This window comes from Carassius carassius, chromosome 14 (genome assembly GCF_963082965.1).
Source record: "Carassius carassius chromosome 14, fCarCar2.1, whole genome shotgun sequence".
NCBI classification, from domain to species: domain Eukaryota; kingdom Metazoa; phylum Chordata; class Actinopteri; order Cypriniformes; family Cyprinidae; genus Carassius; species Carassius carassius.
The window spans coordinates 12,920,503-12,939,988 of NC_081768.1; the positions used below are offsets into that span (position 1 = coordinate 12,920,503).

The following is a 19,486-nucleotide window of genomic DNA, read 5'->3' on the forward strand; positions in this document are numbered from 1 at the left end:
GCAGGGCGTGACTTTGTTGTTCTTTACCAGCTGAGATCAAGAAATCAGCTGACATTGAATTTAAAGGGGCAGGAAATTACATATTCCCCTTATGCAAAAAAGAATGCTAGCAAAACCAAGAGAGAAAGCGATAAATAGGCTAGGTATATAATCGCAAGGGCGGAAAGAGAGAGAGGGAGTATTAATATTATTTAACATACAAGTAGGCTAAACACTGACCGAAAATATTTTCCTGCATGATACAATACAGTAATATAAGTAGATAATATAAGTAGTTATGTTAGTAAATATAACTAAAGTAATTTGCAATAACGGGAAAGTATCTGCCAAATACTGTACTTTAATTTTAATCACACACACAGCATTAAATGACATTCCTTATGTCACAAATCATATTTCCCATGTCTGTTTTATTTCAACAGTGATATGATGGTGGCTTTAAATACTCAGTCATGACGTAACCTAAGAAATACGGTGGATTGCAAAATTTTCTAATGTTTGTAATAAATAAATATAGATTATTAAGAATATCAGACAAAATATATAGGCCTACCTGGACAGTTTATCAATTAACTATTATTTGCTGGATTCCGTTACCAAGGTTCTTAAGTATCTCAAGGATCTAAGTCAACTGCTAACTACTGTGATTATTTTTTGTTAAAAATAGTTAAAAATGTAACATTTATAAATGGATTTTTTCACTATTGCTCCAACAGATGCCAGTCCACACACACAGGGGATCCATTTATAGTGCCTTTCAAAAAATGAAAGCTCTGATGAAAGCATTTTATTCGGACAGGCCTTGATGGCTTCCTAACCATGAAGGCAGCATAGCTCAGGATTCAGTCACAGCCTGGGTGTACGCTGTCATCGAGAAAGTGACAACCACTGATCCCTAGAAAATCAGTGTAATCTCTCAAGTAAACTTGTTTGTTTTGTGCTAAATGTTATTTTGACAGCCATAGCTAAGGGCTCTTACTCGCTTTATTCCCGGGACATATCTTTTCAACTTGGGACCACCGCTTCTTAGGTGAGACCCTTTGAACCGAGCCAAGTTAAAAGGAACAAAAGCAAACAAATCACATTGTTCTTTCAGGAATTTTTCTTGTTCACTGCCTTTCATTTCTCTCTTTTTTTAGGCACTTCTCTCATTCAGAACAGTGAAGTCAATGGATCCTTACATCCCAGCTTGACAAGTTAGGAGGATACAAGCTAATCCCCTTAATCTGTCTATTCTCCCGTGCAGTGCCAAAGGGGGAGAGGTACCCAGCACAAGTAATCCTGTAGAAAAAAACAATAGAATTAGACCCTAGCTCTTGGAGTGACAATCAGATATCTACTGACTGATTTGCAAAGTAGGGTCGAGTTTCTTCAAATTAGCTTTTTTTCCCCCTCCTCTAGGGAAAATGTGCCTTTCATTAACTGCTGGTGGGATTCCTTTAGGACAGATGCTGGAGGTCCTCATGAAAGGCATGTATTCTTCGCTTCCAGCACACAGGTCCTGGGCTTCTCCCACAGCAGAGGCTGAGAGGTGGGGACGCGCCATTGGCCTGGGCGACCACTCCACCCCTTTACCCTCTGTCAACCCCTTTATAATTCAAACACTAATGCTTTTAAAAAGTGTTTGACAGATGGATCAGATTCCTTTGCTTACTGAGGATAGATGTAGCAGATCAATGAGACTAAATGATGAGGGCAATGTGAGATATGCTGCCGGTTCTTTTCATTTGTAAGCAGCCATGCAACCTGTTTTGTTACATTTAATAAGATGAATGTCTTATATATATATATATATATATATATATATATATATATATATATATATATATGTATGTATGTATGTATGTATGTATGTATGTATCAGAGTTGTTATAAAATATACTTAGCAAGGCAATACATTTTTGATCATTTTCAGTTTTTGTTTATTTTCAAGACATACATTATACATACATATTTATGAGTGTGTGTGTGTTGTCATGCTTTTTTGCTAATACTATTTATACATTTTCTTCCTATATTATTACTTCCAATATATTTATATATTAAATATATTTTATTTAATAATTTATTGTTAAAATATCATCTGAATTGTTCAGATGCAAACTATATATATATAAATTGCCTGTTTCTTAGGTGTGTCAGAATAAAATGCAATAGTTGTGTCTTCCTTGTGACCTTTAGATGGCACTATTGGTATAAAATTACCCCAGAGTCCCCTGTGACGTGTATGTGGGTCGAAGTCTTTTCCTGGGTGTGATTAGCCACTGTGACACTTGATACTAAACCACAAGCTAATGCAGCTTAGGAAAGGCATTGTCCTTTAGGAAACAAGGGTCACCTGCACTGAAGGAAGTCCTTGATTCCATTTAAGTTCCGGTGAACTTGGCCAAGCAAAATGTGGTGTGACTCTTAAAATCTCACATTACTTTTCCAGTCCAGTTCGTAAATAAAGAGAACAGTCGTGGATTATTGGGCAAGTGAAAGATGTGTGAAATTCTACTACTATGTGGTTTTGAGTTGAAATAGTCATTCTTATATTAATAAAAGTCAAGACCATCCTGCAAAATATGAACAGAGAGTGTGAATATATATAAAGTCCTTGATCATGTATCTCCAAAATATAAAACATATTCAAAGTTGAATGACTAAAGACATGCTTTCACCCTCATTCAAGTCTAAGGTAACATGACAGATACTGTTTCACCTGCTAAACACTTTGCTCTCACAGTCAAATAGCTTTGCTTCCCGCTATTCCTCCAACATCTGCCGGGAGAACCACGGTGTAATTGAGGCTTTAAAAAGGTATGCCAGAAAGCTCAGCAGATGCATCATTACAGTCTTCGGCCTGTCTTTTGAAAGCTAAATTTATGAAGCGGTCTTTGCTCAGGTCTCTATCAGTGGTTTGCACTCTTTACTCTGAACGCTGTTGAGAGGCTTGAGCATGTGTCCAGCATGGGAATAGATGCTGTACAGACAAACAAACCAACTGGAGCTAGGAATTAAAACAAATTAGATCAAAATGCTTTCAAAAATGTCATCAGTGGTTTCTCGTGAGTGCTACTTGCCATCCAGATGTTTCTTCCGAGATCAAAGCAGGAATGTGCTCTGATGGTGTAAATGTATTTGTTGTGAAATACTGGTAGATAAAGTAAACCCTTGTGCAGGAAAGTAGACCTTTTGTCCTTAAATTGCCAGTATGATTTTACAGTGATTTGTGCAGGTGCAAAGCTTGTAAAGTGGGTTTAATCCCAAATCTTTGTAATCATTGCCTTTTTATATACCAGCATTTCCAAATCTGTGCTGCGTGCACAGGCAAGTGTAAAGATAAAGTGTAAATAATCATGTTACTCGTGACATTGGTTGCTCTGTGGACAATGTTTGTGCGTGTTCCTTTGTGTGCTGTAGGTTTTAAAAATGTAATCCTCAAATCCCATTCCCATAAGGCGCCTCCAACCCCTCCTCACGTCCTCTGAAGGTCTTCATTACCTTTGTCAGAAACTCTGAGCTTGTGGCTCACCCACAATTCCCCAAGGGCCTTTGGTAATGACCTTATTCTAGATAGATAGATAGATAGATAGATAGATAGAATTGAATTATAATATAAAAGGGAAGAAGAAGGGTGCAAGAAATAAAACTAGAATCAGACATAGTAAGGTAATTATGCTTTTACTGAAGCCACACTGTGTAAAATTCACTGGCTTCATTTTAGAAATATCCACAATGTCATCCTCAATATGAGTGAGTGCCCATTTCCTGCTGAGCTCCAAACCTATGGATTATTATTTATTAAACTGACCAAGTCTTTGAGTCCCGGGAGGCCATATTTCCTGCATGATTGTACAATATCTGCACGGAGGTGTAGGCATTCCTTTTATGCTCAGTGACAAAATCAGCTAATGGATTGTTCCACATTGCATATGATCTAATTTATTCCGTGATTGACCATAAATCACATCAAGCCCAATATGAGACCCGGCTTTTAAGAATTACACCGAGGAGCAACTGTGCTGTGCAATGTCTCGGCTGTTCAACATTTCTTCTCAGTAGTTTCTAAACAAACTATGGTTAGCATATGTTAGATTAAATATCCCTATGATGATGTTAGATGTAAGTGTTCCTTTAAAAGGATAGTTTGTCCAGAATTTCAAGTTGCCATCATTTATTCATGTTCTTCATACAAGTTATGGCTTTAGAAGATTTGGAATATAGCACATGAGTGTATGAGTCACATGAACCACTTTTATGATTCTCTTATGGTGCTTTTTATATCTTGAAGCTTGACAGCCCCAGTCCTCATTCATTACAATAAAAAAGTAGCCAGAATATCCTTAAATAACACAAGGGTGAATAAATTATAGCAAAAATCTTAATTATTGGGTGAACTATTCCATTAACTCCTATAATACAGAATTTTTTTTGGCCAAAATATTTTAAATAAATGCTACATACAGCCATGGGCAAAAATTTTGAGAATGACACAAATATTAATTTTTCACAAAGTCTGCTGCCTCAGTATTATGTTTAAGGCAATTAACATATACTCCAAAATGTTACGGAGAGTGATCAGATGAATTACAATTAATTGCAAACTGCCTCTTCGCCATGAAAATGAACTTAATAAGAAAGTCCAGCAAGCGCCATGACAGTCTCCTAAAGTTGATCCAGCTGCAGGATTGGGGCACCACCAGTGCAGAGCTTGCTCAGGAATGGCAGCAGGCAGGTGTGAGTGCATCTGCACACACAGTGAGGCCAAGACTTTTGGAGGATGGCCTGGTGTCAAGAAGGGCAGCAAAGAACCCACTTATCTCCAGGAAAAATATCAGGGACAGACTGATATTCTCCAAAAGGTACAGGGATTGGATTGCTGAGGACTGGGCTTCAGTCATTTTCTCTGATGAATCCAGTTTCCGAATGTTTGGGGCAACTATCACACTTTAGATATAAACAGAAATTATATATCACTTGAAAACTTAAAATCTCAAAATTCATGTTGAAACCCATTTTAAAATCAAACACTGCATTACCAAGAAAATGGTACATCAAAATCATGTTACAAAATGTTTTCAGTCATGAATTATAAACATTTTGGTTTGGATCATTCACTTTCAAGTCTGTGTTAAAAAATGTGAGTGACAGTTAAAAGGTTAATCTCATTAATCTCAAATACTGAGTCTTTGCATAAACTTATTGTAATTGTCAATAAAAGCCTTTGACACTTATGAAATTCTTGTAATTATACTTCAGAATACCATAGTATCATCTAACAAAAAGATATTAAAAAAACTGAAGCCGAAGACTAATTACTAACGAAAATTAGTATTTGTGTTATTCTCAAAACTTTTGGCCATGACTGTATTCTGTATGTTATAAACAGCCTATAAATGGGCCTAAGGAAATATATTTTTTGTACACTGATTTTTTTATTTATTTTTTAAATGCCAAAAGATTTTATAAAGTGTAATTCAATGAGCAAGAAACTATATTTGCAATCTTAAAATATTCTATAAAATAGAATCTAAATATATTTGGGTTTAAAGCAAAAAGTATTTTCTTAAACATATTTTGGAAAATAAAAATATATTTAGTAAATAAAACTTACAGAATATATATGTAAATATATATTTTAAAATATTTTAAATATACCTACAAAAATACTATTTTTTGCCATATGGACTCATATTAAGTATGTGTATGAAATTTTATTTTATTTGTTTTCCTTTGACATCCCCGAGACATTTTTAGGAGAACATGGCTATATTCCTATGAGTTATCACAGAGGAATCCCTAAGTAAATAAAACCTGCCTAGAGTGAAATGGGACAATACCTTTGCATTGTCATCCAGTGACTGTGCCAAATCCAAGTGAGCTTTAACATCAGAAGCGTGAGGTATTTGTTTTGGGATGGCATGGATTAACCATGTCAGTGCAGGCCTCCGCTAGCTCTGGATGCTAATGTGCTCAGCTACTTCTATGCTGTGAGTCATTGCTTTGAGGACTAGCGAAAGAAGAGCTGTGTGACTGTCTCCTTTAGTTGTTCTGTTTCTCTCTTTGCAGATGTCGGCTCCTGCACAGACCCAGCAGCCACCCATAGCCTTTAAGGCCTAACCTTTGACCTCTAATTTCTCACTTTACGGTATATAACAGGTCGAAAACACTTACAGGGTTACCAAATGTCTTCCTTGACTCTTTAGGAACACCAGAGAAATTATTAAAACACATGTAACAAACGGTTATAGTTTTTCACTCTTAATGGAATAGTTCACCCAAAAGGGAAAATGTATGTGTAAATGTACTCACCCTCAGATCATCCAAGATGTAGATGAGTTTGTTTCTTCACTGGAATAGATTTGTATTGCATCACTTGCTCATAAGTGGATCCTTCATCAGAATGAGCGTTCAAACAACCGACAAAAACATAACATGACTCAAGTTCATCAACTGAAGTCTTGTGAAAAGTAAAAAGCTGCATGTTTGTAACAAACAAATCCATCATTTTTAACTTCAAACCACTGCTTCTGGCTAAAATATGAATCCTCTATCCATAATATTTTCAGTGACCACTGCCAATGGGATGTGGTTGAGTCCAGTGATTTGATAAGATTATGTAAATTAGCAATGCAATGACTACCAATAGGAGTTGAGACACTGGCGCACACGTGTCTCTTGTGGGATACTGTAGTGAAGTGTCAGAAAGATGCAGTGCTACGGTAAGCATTTAATTATGGTAAAAAATGATGCATAGAAAACTGTCAAAAATTGTCAACAGCTTGATTTATGCATTGATAATGATGATGAATTATGCACGAATGCAATTTATATACAAACACTTTCCCCTCCAGGATGTTCATTTTTAGCAGTAAGAAAACTGATTTCTTGTCAAAATAGTTAGACATCCAATTTATGGCGAGATTTTCTAAAGCTACGGCCAGTTACGATAATATTAGGACATCTAGCAACATGAAACCAGCGAACAACTATATAAGCGATAAGTGTAAGTGAGGCATGGAACAATATAAACAACCGACCAAGGAATTCAGAGCCAGCCTTGGCTAACTGAGAACAAAAAAGACAACTGACAAAGAAAACAAAACACGTTTAATTGGCTCATTGTTGGAAAAATATACTTTCAGTTACAATATATCCATTGTCATATGTGCTGTGGTTTAGCATACATCCCCTCAGTGGATGTTGGCAGCTCTGAACGGTGTTTGTTTCAGACATCTCAGAGGTCGCTGGCAATGTGTTAAGTCCGTTAAGATTCGCGCCACAGAAGGTCATGAACCCTGCTTGCTCTCAGGAGCCTGTCACAAGGCCATAACTGTATCATTAGCTGCACTGATCATCCAAAGGCAACTTGGCTACTTCCCCATTTAAGGGTCTTAGAATATCACTAAGGGCTTGGAGGAGATGAGGAACGAGCCTTAAAGTCTCAAGCAACATTAACAGATGGTTATTTCCAGGGCTGGGATGCTGCAGTTCTGAAGTCAAGGGAGTAGAGGACGGAGGCCAGGGCAGCGTACAGGTGAGTGGTGTTGAAGCACAGGCTGTACACTGGGCTGCTGGTGGTGGGTGCCAGCTGGAACATCTGTCAACCAATCATTACAAATATGAATATTACTAAAATAAAATACCAAATGAAAAAAAAAGGGGAAACATGCTCACAGTTACCTGTAAACAGCGAGTTTGTCGTTTGTCCCAAAGGCGGACTACTCCGTAGTACGATGAACCACTGGCAATCATGTGATTATTGTCTGTCTTTATACAGTAAAGAGTGCTGTCATGAGGCTCCTCCCACTCCATCACACATTTCCTGTTAGAAAGGGAAATCACATTGATCAGCTGCTACAAATATATTCTACAAATACATTGCTTTATAGGGTAGTTCAAATAATAACGTCCTTAAGTTGACCACATTATTAAATATGCAGAAGTGCACGTGATTTAAGAGCTACAACAGAAGAGAGCATTTACAGAGAACGATGACTTAAACTGTGGTCTGATCTTCACACAAAGCTTTTGAAAGGACTACCCTTTATAATGCTTTGTTTTTTTGGAGCTTGACACTCCCAAAAGCTGCATGACATTCTTCAAAATATCTTCTTTTAGTGCTCAACAGAAGAAAACCGTTATTTTAGTATCAGTGAGATACTGTTACAGTTTTTTTTATCGTACTTTCTTTTTTTTCTTTTCTATTTTCATTTTAATTTTAAAGATATAGTTTTAGTTTTGTTTTAGTCAATTTTATAGGTGTTCTTTTTTTGTATATGCTTATATAGTTTTTATCCATTTTTATTTTATTTTTTAGTTAAGTTAAGTCAACTTAAATGAAAACAAGAAATGTTGCTTTGGCAGTTAGCTGAAAAAAGTTTATTTATTTACATTTTATTTATTTCAAGTAACAGAATATGTTTTGTGGTTTTAGTTTTAGTGTATTACTATAATAACACTGGAAGAACGAAAGTCATACTGGTTTGGAATGGGGGTGAGTAAATCTTGTAAAAATGTTCATTTTAGGGTTGAACTGTCCTTTTAAAGAACAATGGGTTATTCATGTTCCCTTATAATTACAGCTAGGATTATCATCATGGACATCACACACAAACATTTTTTAACTGAAATGAACATATAATGTACAGCTATGCATATTTAGACAAGTTCTGAAGTACTGAAGTCCATAGTTACACCACAACTCCAGCCATTGTCACTCTATATTAGACCGGTCTTAAAGCAGAGGGCCAAAGCCACCATGGCTAGCTCTCTCTGCGCGGCTTAAGGGCGAGTGTCTTATTTGTGCTGGCAGGCCACAAGGCTGAAACCTCATCCCTTGTTTACGGAAAGGGGCTTTCTTGTTTTAGAGCAGGTCGAGAAAAAAGAAGGAAGGACAGGGCAAGTGTCTGCGCGTGTGCTGAGCCAATAGAGATCAATTCTCCATTAATGGTGTTATGAATAAATCATGGAGAGGGAGTGTGGCTGGGCCGTGTGGCAGACAGCAGGGCAGCAGAAGCATGTGGGAGATGTCTGGATTGCATCTTGTACACACACATGCGCTCACACAGAGGAACAAAAACCTTAAAATGGGCTGGGTCATTCCTCTTACACAGAAACATTTCATCATATACAATCAACAATTCAGTTTAATACACTATCAGGAAAAAGTGCAAAATGTTACCTTTAGAGGAACAACAGCCTATCACTTGGGGAAAACCATTAAAGGGACATCTTTGTACCGGTTCCACCCATAAAAGGTGCATATTAGTACCTTAATATGTACCCTTAAGTACGTACAATATAGGGGTAAATAAAGATGGCCTTTTTCAGGGAAGTGACCCACTGACAAAAGGTTGCATCTCTTAAGGTACAATTGTTGCACATTTTTGTGAGAGTGTAACTTGAATTTAAAATGAGTTATTAAAAATGAATAAGCTAGCATTAAGTATTAGCAATTAATTTTATAAATGTAATATTTTATGACGTTTGCTCGTTTGTTTCATTTAAAAACATTCCATTATGTTTGATAAAAGCACAGAAATTAGTATGACAATAGGAAAATTTACAGTTACAGCTCTTTACTGTATGTACTCTATATATTTTATTACCATCTCTTTATTTCCATCATGTTAGGAATCCTGTTCATTTTCTTATGTATATACATATGTATATAATATAGAATATTATATTAAAGAAAAAATAAGAAGTAACCTAATGTATTAAATATTAGGTATCTTTATTGGAGTTTAAGCATTAAAAAAATTGAAAAGTTTTTGCTTAAACTAATCTGTCATTTTACATCTCCTATTTTTAACCCCTTGTATATGCAAGGTGCTGAGCAATCAAATTCAGTTGAAGAGACGTGCACACATCCTCCTCAATAATTCAAAATTAATCTATTAATTAGTTTCACACACTAACCCATCAAGTACAGTTTACTCTACAAGGGAATTAAAGTGCACTCTTTTTATAGAAGATGACGACTTTCAGATGACTAACCGCTTTGAATCAAGACGTACCACATATTGAGTCCTGACTGGTCTTACTGTGAATTATTGATATCTTAAGAGGGGACATTTGCCCCTCCCCAAACTCTCCAGGGCCCTCTTTCAATCACCTCTGATTTGTGTTACTTGACTGCCCATATGCGAATGTGAGGATCCCCCCTCCCCAAAGCCCTACATAGAGCCCCAGTTCACCCCACAAGCGGCTCACTCATTCCCAGCACCCGCCCCGTTGTCCTGGAGACACGCCGCACCGCGCCACATCAATATGGCCACCAACCGGTGGGGACTTGGGTGGGTGAGAGTCCCGCCGCAAGAGCCTCTCTCGACGAGGGGGTCCTTTTCAATCTCTCAGAGGAACAATTGTGTCCACAGACCCAAGAGGAGGCTCAAGTCTGGCTTCTTTTTTATCTAAACGGTACTCTATGCACAGGAGGGCTTATTAGATTAACAGAGAACACTAATCTTCTTCACAGGCTCTCCGAGACGTACCGGCTAACTTTATTAGTCCCAGTAGACAAGGCCAAATCTGCTGACAGCAAAGGTCAATGTAAGAACTAAGGCTAATTTAACACGAATCGTAATGGCGAGGCGCTGCAGGTTCCCAGAACGGGGCAGTACCTGGAGCAGACGCGCAAATCCCAATAGCGGATGAAAGTGTCGTATCCACAGGTGAGGAGCTGGAAGGGAGACTCGTAGACGATGTCCAACACACCTGCACCACGGCGGAACTCTGTGCCAAGACACGACACCAGGTGACACCTGGGAGAAAGAGATAAGAGAAGAAGCTTGCAGATTATACCCTGTCAAACGTCATTGAGGAAGATAATCACATTAATAAAAAAACAGACCACAACTTAAAAAGCAGGCGAGACGGTATTACGCAAACTTGCTGGAGGCCAAGCATTCCAGAGAGCGACTGGACAAGTGAGGTCACCTGCATCTTATCGTCTGAGTATCAGTTTTATTAAAGCGATTTAGTTACTGGCAACTCATAAAACAGGTTGTGTTTACTTGTTGAGATTGGAACATCTCCCAGTCTTCACGTCTCGGAGTAAATAAGGATCTAATTTCAAACCAAACGCCTTCATTTGCTCGCTTAATCTCTTATTACCATCAAATCCCGCCATACTTGCATGTTTCCAATGTCCAAGGACCACACAAAAGCTAAATTAAGTCTTAGGATGAGGAGATAAAAAGTAAACACCTTTCTGACTTTGAATGGGCTGCTAAAGCAGCTTAGTTTGGCCATAAGGTACGTTCCCAGATCCGAGAGGAGTGGAAGAAAGGAGACGGAGGGTAGAAGTGGGGGGTGCTGGGACTAGCACCACGCTCCTATGATCACAGACCCAACGGGTCCACGGCGCCCTTCACCCCCACCCGTGCCGCAGAGGCCAGATTATTGTAGAATCACAATTTCTTTGTTGCTGTTTAATTCCCTCCATGACCGTGACTGTGTGCGACTTGTGGACCTTTGATACCTGGTCCCTAGCAACCATTTAGGGGAGCCCAATGGCCATAGCAACCACCCCCCACGTTCGAGGTCTCCTGTGAGCTTGTTCACCGAGGGCAGACTGGTAATCCCCAACCTTCGCTCTGGGGGAGACAAGGGGGGTCTTTCTTAGACACAGGCTCTTTAAGAGATAGTCTCGCAGAACCAAAGGCCAAGACCCTGGTGGGCCTAAAGACAAACTCTTGTAGCGCCTCGGGCATCTGCATACCCATCATTTACCCCTTGCTGCTAAAATAACACGCTGGCAACAACTTGAACTGATGACAGTGCTGAACAATGGCAACAATCAATTAAATGATGCAAAACATTTGTTTGCAAAACATGCAATTAGCATCAGATTTTTCTTTTTTAAGTGCTTTAGGTCAGAAGAGAGAGAGAGAAAGAGAGAGAGAGAGATCTTCCAGCGTCTGCCTGGGACGCTCTGCAAATGTCATAGCGCAAAGTGAGAAAAACAAGCATCGTAAAAGAAGTCCTCACATCTGTGCTCTGATTTTAAAGCCAGTAATAGCACTGTTCCAAGTACAACAGCAAACACCCAGGATTCTTAAATTGTTAGGTCACAGGTTTTTTATGTGTCCCATGTTTTTTCTCTCCCATTTTAGAGAGAACCTGTGAAGATTACAGGATGGAGGATAACCATATAATCTTTTAAATTACTGCATCTGCATGGCAGGCAACCTTGTTCTTCCAGCGTCTGATCTGTTTGGGAACATGTGGCAAGACTCTCCCTTCTCCAAACGTCGTCTGATCACAGTTGGTTCGACAAGAGCTTCTGATTGAGTGAAAAAAGGTTCAAGGGCTGCTAAGAAAAAAAACGATCTTCGATTTTAACTCAGAGTACAGAAGTCATTTAGCTGAGTGATGGCACGTGTTTTATTAAAGTCAGCAGGTGTAATGGACAGATTAATTAAGACATGAGCGCAACCGTCCCAGTGGAGTAATACATACAGTGTGTCCGCCAGCATTCGGGGTTCAAAGGTTGCCAAACAAAGGTGGTTTGCCTTCTCCTCTAAGCAAGCAAAACTAGAAATTACGTAACAATAAGTGGGGCCCTACTGTGGCTTTTTTCGCAGCTCTTGCCGAAGCAGACGTCTAATGTTCAGACATGTGGAAGCTTAGAGGTCACTAACAGACTTGTCAGGGGCAACTGTGATATTTGCAATCTGCTAAAGTGATTACATAAACAATGCAGCCACCAAATATGGACAGAAAAACTAGAGGGAAAAAGCTTTATTTTCTACATCCTTTTAAAGCGTTCCTCAAAGAGCAACTGACCTCAACCTAATCCTCTTTGACCCCTGGATATGTTTAAGCTCAAGCAAAAACAGCACCCAATACTTGCAATATTCATCCACACACCCATACAGAATCTGTAGCTTTTCTGCACTGATTTTACCAGAAAATCTGCAGAAAATCTCAATTAATTGAAATATAGCAAAATGCATTAGCAAAAATAAAAAAAAACTCATAGTGGGCTTTAAAAAGTAGAATGACATGATATTGAATAAATCAGATTATAGATTAAATACACATTTTAATAAATTATTAACCAAAATAAAATGTAATGCATATCTCTGGTCTTCTGCAATTGCGGTTTCATATAAAATATATTTATAATGTATATTTGGAGTCTTTATAGAAGCAAAATATTAAAAAAGGCTTTTAAACGTTCCTTTTTGCCAAAGGTCCACCGACTACTTAACACAGTTAAAAATCATTTGTTTAAAAACTAACATACTTTCCAACAGCCCTAAAGACAGTTGCAAATAAAGGTCCTCCCTTTTTATGTTCTGATATTGCTTGGGAGTTTTTAAATCCCTATTCTGCACTATAAAGAATGGCTTGTGTTCGTAATTAGTTATGAGTTATGGTCTCAGGGCCATCAAGAAAAATGGTGGGGCCGGCCTCCTTAACAGTCCTCTGTCTCTGTTTGACCATTTGGGCCACACACACACACTTTATGAAAGGGAACTTTAATGAATTGATGGATTTTGAAAAAGGGCAATGCTGAAGACATTTCTTTGGGTGTTAGATCCACAGGAAAAGGTCATTTTGAGCTAACGCTCTTGTAAGGTTAAGTGTAGAGGGTAAACTGGCACAGGGAAGCTATGGGAAACAGTCAGCACCCTGAAAGGATGTGAGACAGGTACATAAAGAGCCCTGCTGAGGTTTTCAGGGCCTAAAACAAACAGAAATCGCATTGCGCCGTCTGCATGTCAGCCAATTTAGCCCACAGTCGAAATAACCACCAGCAAAGAGAAGAAAAAAAAAAAACAATGACATGGAATAGGACAATGGAGACTTTTAAATGTCACACACGTTCTCTTAAAAACAATGAGATTGCAATTTGTATAACACAGCTCTTGGTAGGATCCAGGCATTTAAACCTTTTCTTTGAGGGAAAAAATGTCAAGAATTTCTACCCAATTGTGAGATTCTTTGATGACAAGAGCCCCATGAAACTCAGGGGTCCCTTTAAAGCACCACTTGTGTGTCCCTGACTCTGGCTGATCATAGACTTTTTTTTTTTTTAAAGAGGAGAAAGACATTAAAGAAAGAACATAATTGCCATGTCGAGGGCACAGTCAGAAATTCTGTGAAGCTGGAAATGTTTACGATTTCTTTAAAACGAAAGTTTAATTAAAAGTTGGCACAGACAAACTAATGCATATTCAAGGTCTAAATTAAACTTTTTGTTACATAAAATTTAGCCATTCATTTGTCTCACCAATCCTGAAGCTTTTCGTTGCTTGATATTTATAAAGAACTGAAAAAAAGAAATTTACCTTATAACTAGCATTTGGAGCTTTGATCAATTTTGCACCCTTTGCATACTAAAAAGTATATATCACTTAATAAATTTACATTAAAGCAATATTGCAATCCATTTTGGCGAAACAATAAAATGTCTGCTTGTTTGGTGTCTGTGGATTGTCTGTCTTCATCCTGATGATTATCAAGTATCTTTTCAAGTGCTTGACATCATAGAAGACAATATGCTACTAGAGTGCTGGCTAACAGTTGTGAAATCTCAATGTCCCTCATACTCAAACTCTCTTCTTTACATCCCTTATAATGCTGTAATTAGTTCAAGCAGCCGGTCAGCTGGTACTGTGAGACATGAGGGTCTGAGTGATCTTGGCCTGTACACGTCCTCTCTATTATTCCTCCATTCAGTCAAGGCCCTGCTAAAAAAAAAACAAAAAAAACACCCAATCTTTCAAGAACATGGTAAAAAATGTCATCGGCTCTCGCCAGTTGAACTTTAAAGTAGCCAAAAAAACATCAGGAATTCTCTCTCTCTTAGGTTATGTGGTGTTTGAAAAATAATTTCAGTTTTTTTTTAACACTAACTAAATTTACACGTGACAACACGTAGTTTTGTGCTGAACATAAAACAAATCTTGACATTACAGAGTACAGTTAACACTGTTGTGGCAAACAGGTTGGATGTTTGTTCTGATGTCGTCTATGATTGAAGTAAATGTAAGCGCTCTAATGTGTCTGATGTTTGTGCTGGTCGTCTAAAGGTTATGCTGGTGGCCCGTCTGGGAAATGTTAAAAAGGGAGACATAGGAACACACACACATACACACAGCCCCCATTCCCTGTCACCCCCAGCCCCTCCACTCATCAGTCGGTTTCTCAGCCCCCTGTGACTGGAGGCTTTGTGCTCCTCACACAAGGTGCACCTGATTACTAGACGGGAACACATTATGGCAGGATACAACTGACTCTAGTGCAGCTACACAAAGACAGGAGGAAAGACAACACGACTCACTCCAGGACAGGTCACTGAACGCTCCTGAGACACTTAACACTCAGGTAGTGCTCTAAAATGCACCTATTTTGCACATTAAACTTATCCAATAATGTGTGACAAAAAATCCACTGAAACTTCTTTTTTTGCAAGCAAAATTAAATGTAATAAAATATTAACTGAAGCATATATATATATATATATATATATACAGTACAGACCAAAAGTTTGGACACACCTTCTCATTCAAAGAGTTTTCTTTATTTTCATGACTATGAAAATTGTAGAGTCACACTGAAGGCATCAAAACTATGAATTAACACATGTGGAATTATATATGGAATTATATACATAACAAAAAAGTGTGAAACAACTGAAAATATGTCATATTCTAGGTTCTTCAAAATAGCCACCTTTTGCTTTGATTACTGCTTTGCACACTCTTGGCATTCTCTTGATGAGCTTCAAGAGGTAGTCACCTGAAATGGTCTTCCAACAGTCTTGAAGGAGTTCCCCGAGAGATGCTTAGCACTTGTTGGCCATTTTGCCTTCACTCTGCGGTCCAGCTCACCCCTAAACCATCTCGATTGGGTTCAGGTCCGGTGACTGTGGAGGCTAGGTCATCTGGCGCAGCACCCCATCACTCTCCTTCTTGGTCAAATAGCCCTTGATGCCTTCAGTGAGACTCTACAATTTTCATAGTCATGAAAATAAAGAAAACTCTTTGAATGAGAAGGTGTGTCCAAACTTTTGGTCTGTACTGTATATATATATATATATATATATATATTATAGATAGTATATACACAAATTTTGGGATCTAGAATTTTTATGTTTTTATTTTTAAGAAGTCTAATAATATTTCATAGTATAACTGTTTTTACTGTATTTGTTTTTCAAAAAACAATGGTAAAAGTAGCTATTATACTAATATTATTACAGTTCGGGGGCAGTCTGATTTTTTTGAATGATTTTTTTTTTTTTTTATGCATGAAATTATTTAGGCATTTACAATTTTACAAAATATTTCTATTCATCAAAGACCCCTTCAAGAAGTGTAACACTGTTTTCCCACAAAAATATAAGACAGCACAATCCTTTCCAATAATGTTAGATTTTTTCTTGACCACCAAATTAGCATATTAGAAGCATCATGTGACACTGAAGACTGAAGTTATGACTGCTGAAAATTCTAATGACATTTTAAAACATACTGAAATAGAGAAGTTGTTTTAAATTGTAATAATATACAGTTACTACAGTTTAAATAAATGCAGCCTTGGCGAGCATATAGGGACTTTCAAAATCATAAATAAATCTCACCAAGCCCAAACGTATATTCCATTTCTGAAAAACTGCTGTGTGTTACATCAAAGCAACATACTCTTGCCTGTTCACTGACTGTCACACCTCTGTGTAACCTTAATTGGTTCCTAGTTTAACAGGGTTGTAGTGAGTCTAACTTGATTCAACGGCCTGTATACCTGTGCGTACTTCTGCATTCTGATACCGGGCCAGCCCACGTGTCCATCAAGCTGACACTGGCTACCCGCGCTTCACAGATCAAACGCAGCCACATTGGTGGAACACATTAATCTTGTGTTCCGGTGTTCCAAAGAACATGTGATTCCCAGGGAAATTTGTCTGGAATCGCCTCTACTCCTTCTCCGCAATTTTTCCCATCTCAAATTTCCTTGTCATTTGGTGCCGGAACTCACGGCACCCCCTCCCCAACCAACACCACCTCTTTTACTTTCCTTAGACTGACAACATGCAAGCAGGCTGAATTCAGCAGGTAAAGCTGGGGAATTACGGAAACCAGTCAGGTTGTATCAGGTTTAAGCCTGGCCTTTCATGACAGGAATTTTTAAGTCAGCTTTGAACTTCCCAAAGAGAAAAGACTCAGTTGAAGGGATAATGGAGCAGCTTCCATCATCATAATAAGGTTCTACTTTCACTTTGTGTGAAATGAACAGTTTCAAATAGTAACACATTAGAATTCAAACATTTTGAACTTTATACATGTAGAAACCACATTTAACTGATTGTTGCTATGAAAGCCTGTGCATCTAAGCATAACTAAGATCTAACTTAATATCTAATGGTAATTTCGATATGAAGAGGAAAACACTTAATTTTATGGCTATCAATTGATACATAACACGTAATTCAAATTAGTTACTTAAAATAATAACGATAATGATATTTATATTTTTTAACTTGGCACAGTGTCTTAAAAGATGTAAAAACTACACAATCTGCTGACAAAACAAAAATGCATTACAACAATCAAAAAAAACCAAAAAAAAACCCAGAGCATATGGAACATGTTCAAGCAACGGGTTCTATAGAGCAAAGAAATATTACTACAAATTAATTCTGAAATATTTAAATACCTTTCTGTGTCCCAGATTCGAAGAGGAGCAAAATTCTCACAGCAGGCTGTTCCTGTCACAAAATTGCTGGAAAGATATAAAGATCGTTAGCAATAATTGCAAAATAACGATACTTTGTATTTATTATTATTAATACACCTTTACAAAATCTATACAAATCTGTGATTAAGAGTCTTCAGTGCCTTCTAGAACATTTTCTCAAATAATCTATGTTCCAGCATTTAATGCCTTTAGCATTTAAATAGTGAGCAGGTGACGTAACAGTGGAGTATTATTTTGGCTCCTGGAGAGAATACGCACAGTGCATTAAAAACAAATTTTGAAAAGCGAATGGAGCGCAGCGAGGTGTAAAGTGTGGCTGAAGGGTATGTTGAGACAGCGGATTTGTTCACAGATGTGTTTTCATTCACGAGACATCTGGGAGAAAAACGTGGTGAAAAAAGAAAAAGAAACAAAAACACTCAGATGCCCCCTTTTTAGTTGGGTGACAGGTTGAAATTAGTCGTGCAGGTATGGGTGGGCGCAGCAGTTTTGACCTGCGTGATAGTCGGGGATTAGAGCCCTCCTGGACAGCTTGGATTGGCAGGCGATGCTCAAGGCTCTCCTGCTCCCTGCATTGTGTTCGGAGGTGAGCTGAACAATAGGGCCTCACACTAGTGAACACACAGGAATGCGCCTTTTTTTAGCACTCAGGTATTCCTACAATGCCCTGCTGGGATGGTCTCTTTCATTGATAGAATGCTTTCTCAGTCTCTGTGCCAACTATATAAAGTGTGTGTGGCGTCAACGTGCCTCGCAGCGAATGCTTACTGACGCACCACGCAAGAGGCACGTAAAACAACACGAATCACAAAGCATCTCCCTCTCTCACATACTTTCATACCTCTAGAGAAAACCCAGAGAAAGAGCAGGGGGCTCTATGCCCTCCCACTAACATCAACCAAAGAAACGGGCTTCACAATGGAATACCAGTGTGACCTCAAATTAACAACCAGCCTGTGTGAATAAGCTCTGTAGCGCCTGGTGTCCAACTCCAAACCCCCAGCACAAAAACAGAGGGACAGTGACCCTTCATCTCGCTCGCACACAAACACACATACAACATACAGAGAGCCTTTCACACCAAGCATGATAACCATAATGATAAACACTGTTATTCTTTCAAATGTAGAAAGATTTTAGAACTGAGTCCATACAACAACTACAATGATGGAACGATATTGCTGGAATCACTTCAGAACGATTTTTCCATCTGATAAGTGATAAAAACATTGATAGCCAATCAGAAATCACTAGGGTTATGCTGATAAGACGATAGTATTGTGTGTATGAGATATCACCTGATGCTAATGCCTTTGACGATAACAAGACAATGATTATTATTATTATTAGGCTAGTATTATTATCTAATTAATATAAGGTCCATTGTTTGTTTTTTGTTATTGTTTTTTTTACAGTGTTGCGCGTTTTAACCAATCACACGATTCTGTTAAATTCATGAATGCAATGGCCAATCAGAGGTGATTCAGATTAGTCATTGCTGAAACACCAGAGCCTTGTTCAGTGTGCGTGCTCGCGGACTGAATTCTGCTTTCTCAGGAATTCTCTCGTAATAAACTACATGCAATGTAAGTATAAGAGATTCACTGATCTTAAATTCTAACATAAAGTGCATACACTTGTGCTAGAATTAAGTCAGTGATGATATTCTTTGCTCGTTTTCTGTAGCTGCTGTTTGAATAGCTGATGAAATGCAAGTATTAAAATTAGCAACTTACAATGTTTCTATTAAATTGGCATCATGTTAAACACAAATTCAGTCATA

General features: G+C 38.1%; 1 protein-coding gene and 1 long non-coding RNA gene across 2 annotated transcripts in view; one reads left to right on the forward strand and one right to left on the reverse strand.

The window, feature by feature from the left end:
- Positions 1-15: 15 nt before the first annotated feature.
- On the forward strand, positions 16-1,778 carry LOC132157046 (uncharacterized). Its single transcript, XR_009437521.1, has 3 exons — positions 16-1,030; positions 1,140-1,262; positions 1,402-1,778. It is a non-coding gene; the product is annotated as an uncharacterized LOC132157046 (long non-coding RNA).
- A 5,301-nt stretch (positions 1,779-7,079) lies between these two features.
- The window catches only part of fbxw4 (F-box and WD repeat domain containing 4), a 28,215-nt gene continuing 15,808 nt past the window's right edge, over positions 7,080-19,486 (reverse strand). Inside the window, exons 6-9 of the mRNA XM_059566182.1 lie at positions 17,662-17,727; positions 10,614-10,754; positions 7,669-7,810; positions 7,080-7,585 (exon numbers count right to left, since the gene is read on the reverse strand). Coding sequence (XP_059422165.1) covers positions 7,451-7,585; positions 7,669-7,810; positions 10,614-10,754; positions 17,662-17,727 — 484 coding nt within the window. The 3' untranslated portion in view covers positions 7,080-7,450. The remainder of the gene's footprint in view (positions 7,586-7,668; positions 7,811-10,613; positions 10,755-17,661; positions 17,728-19,486) is intronic.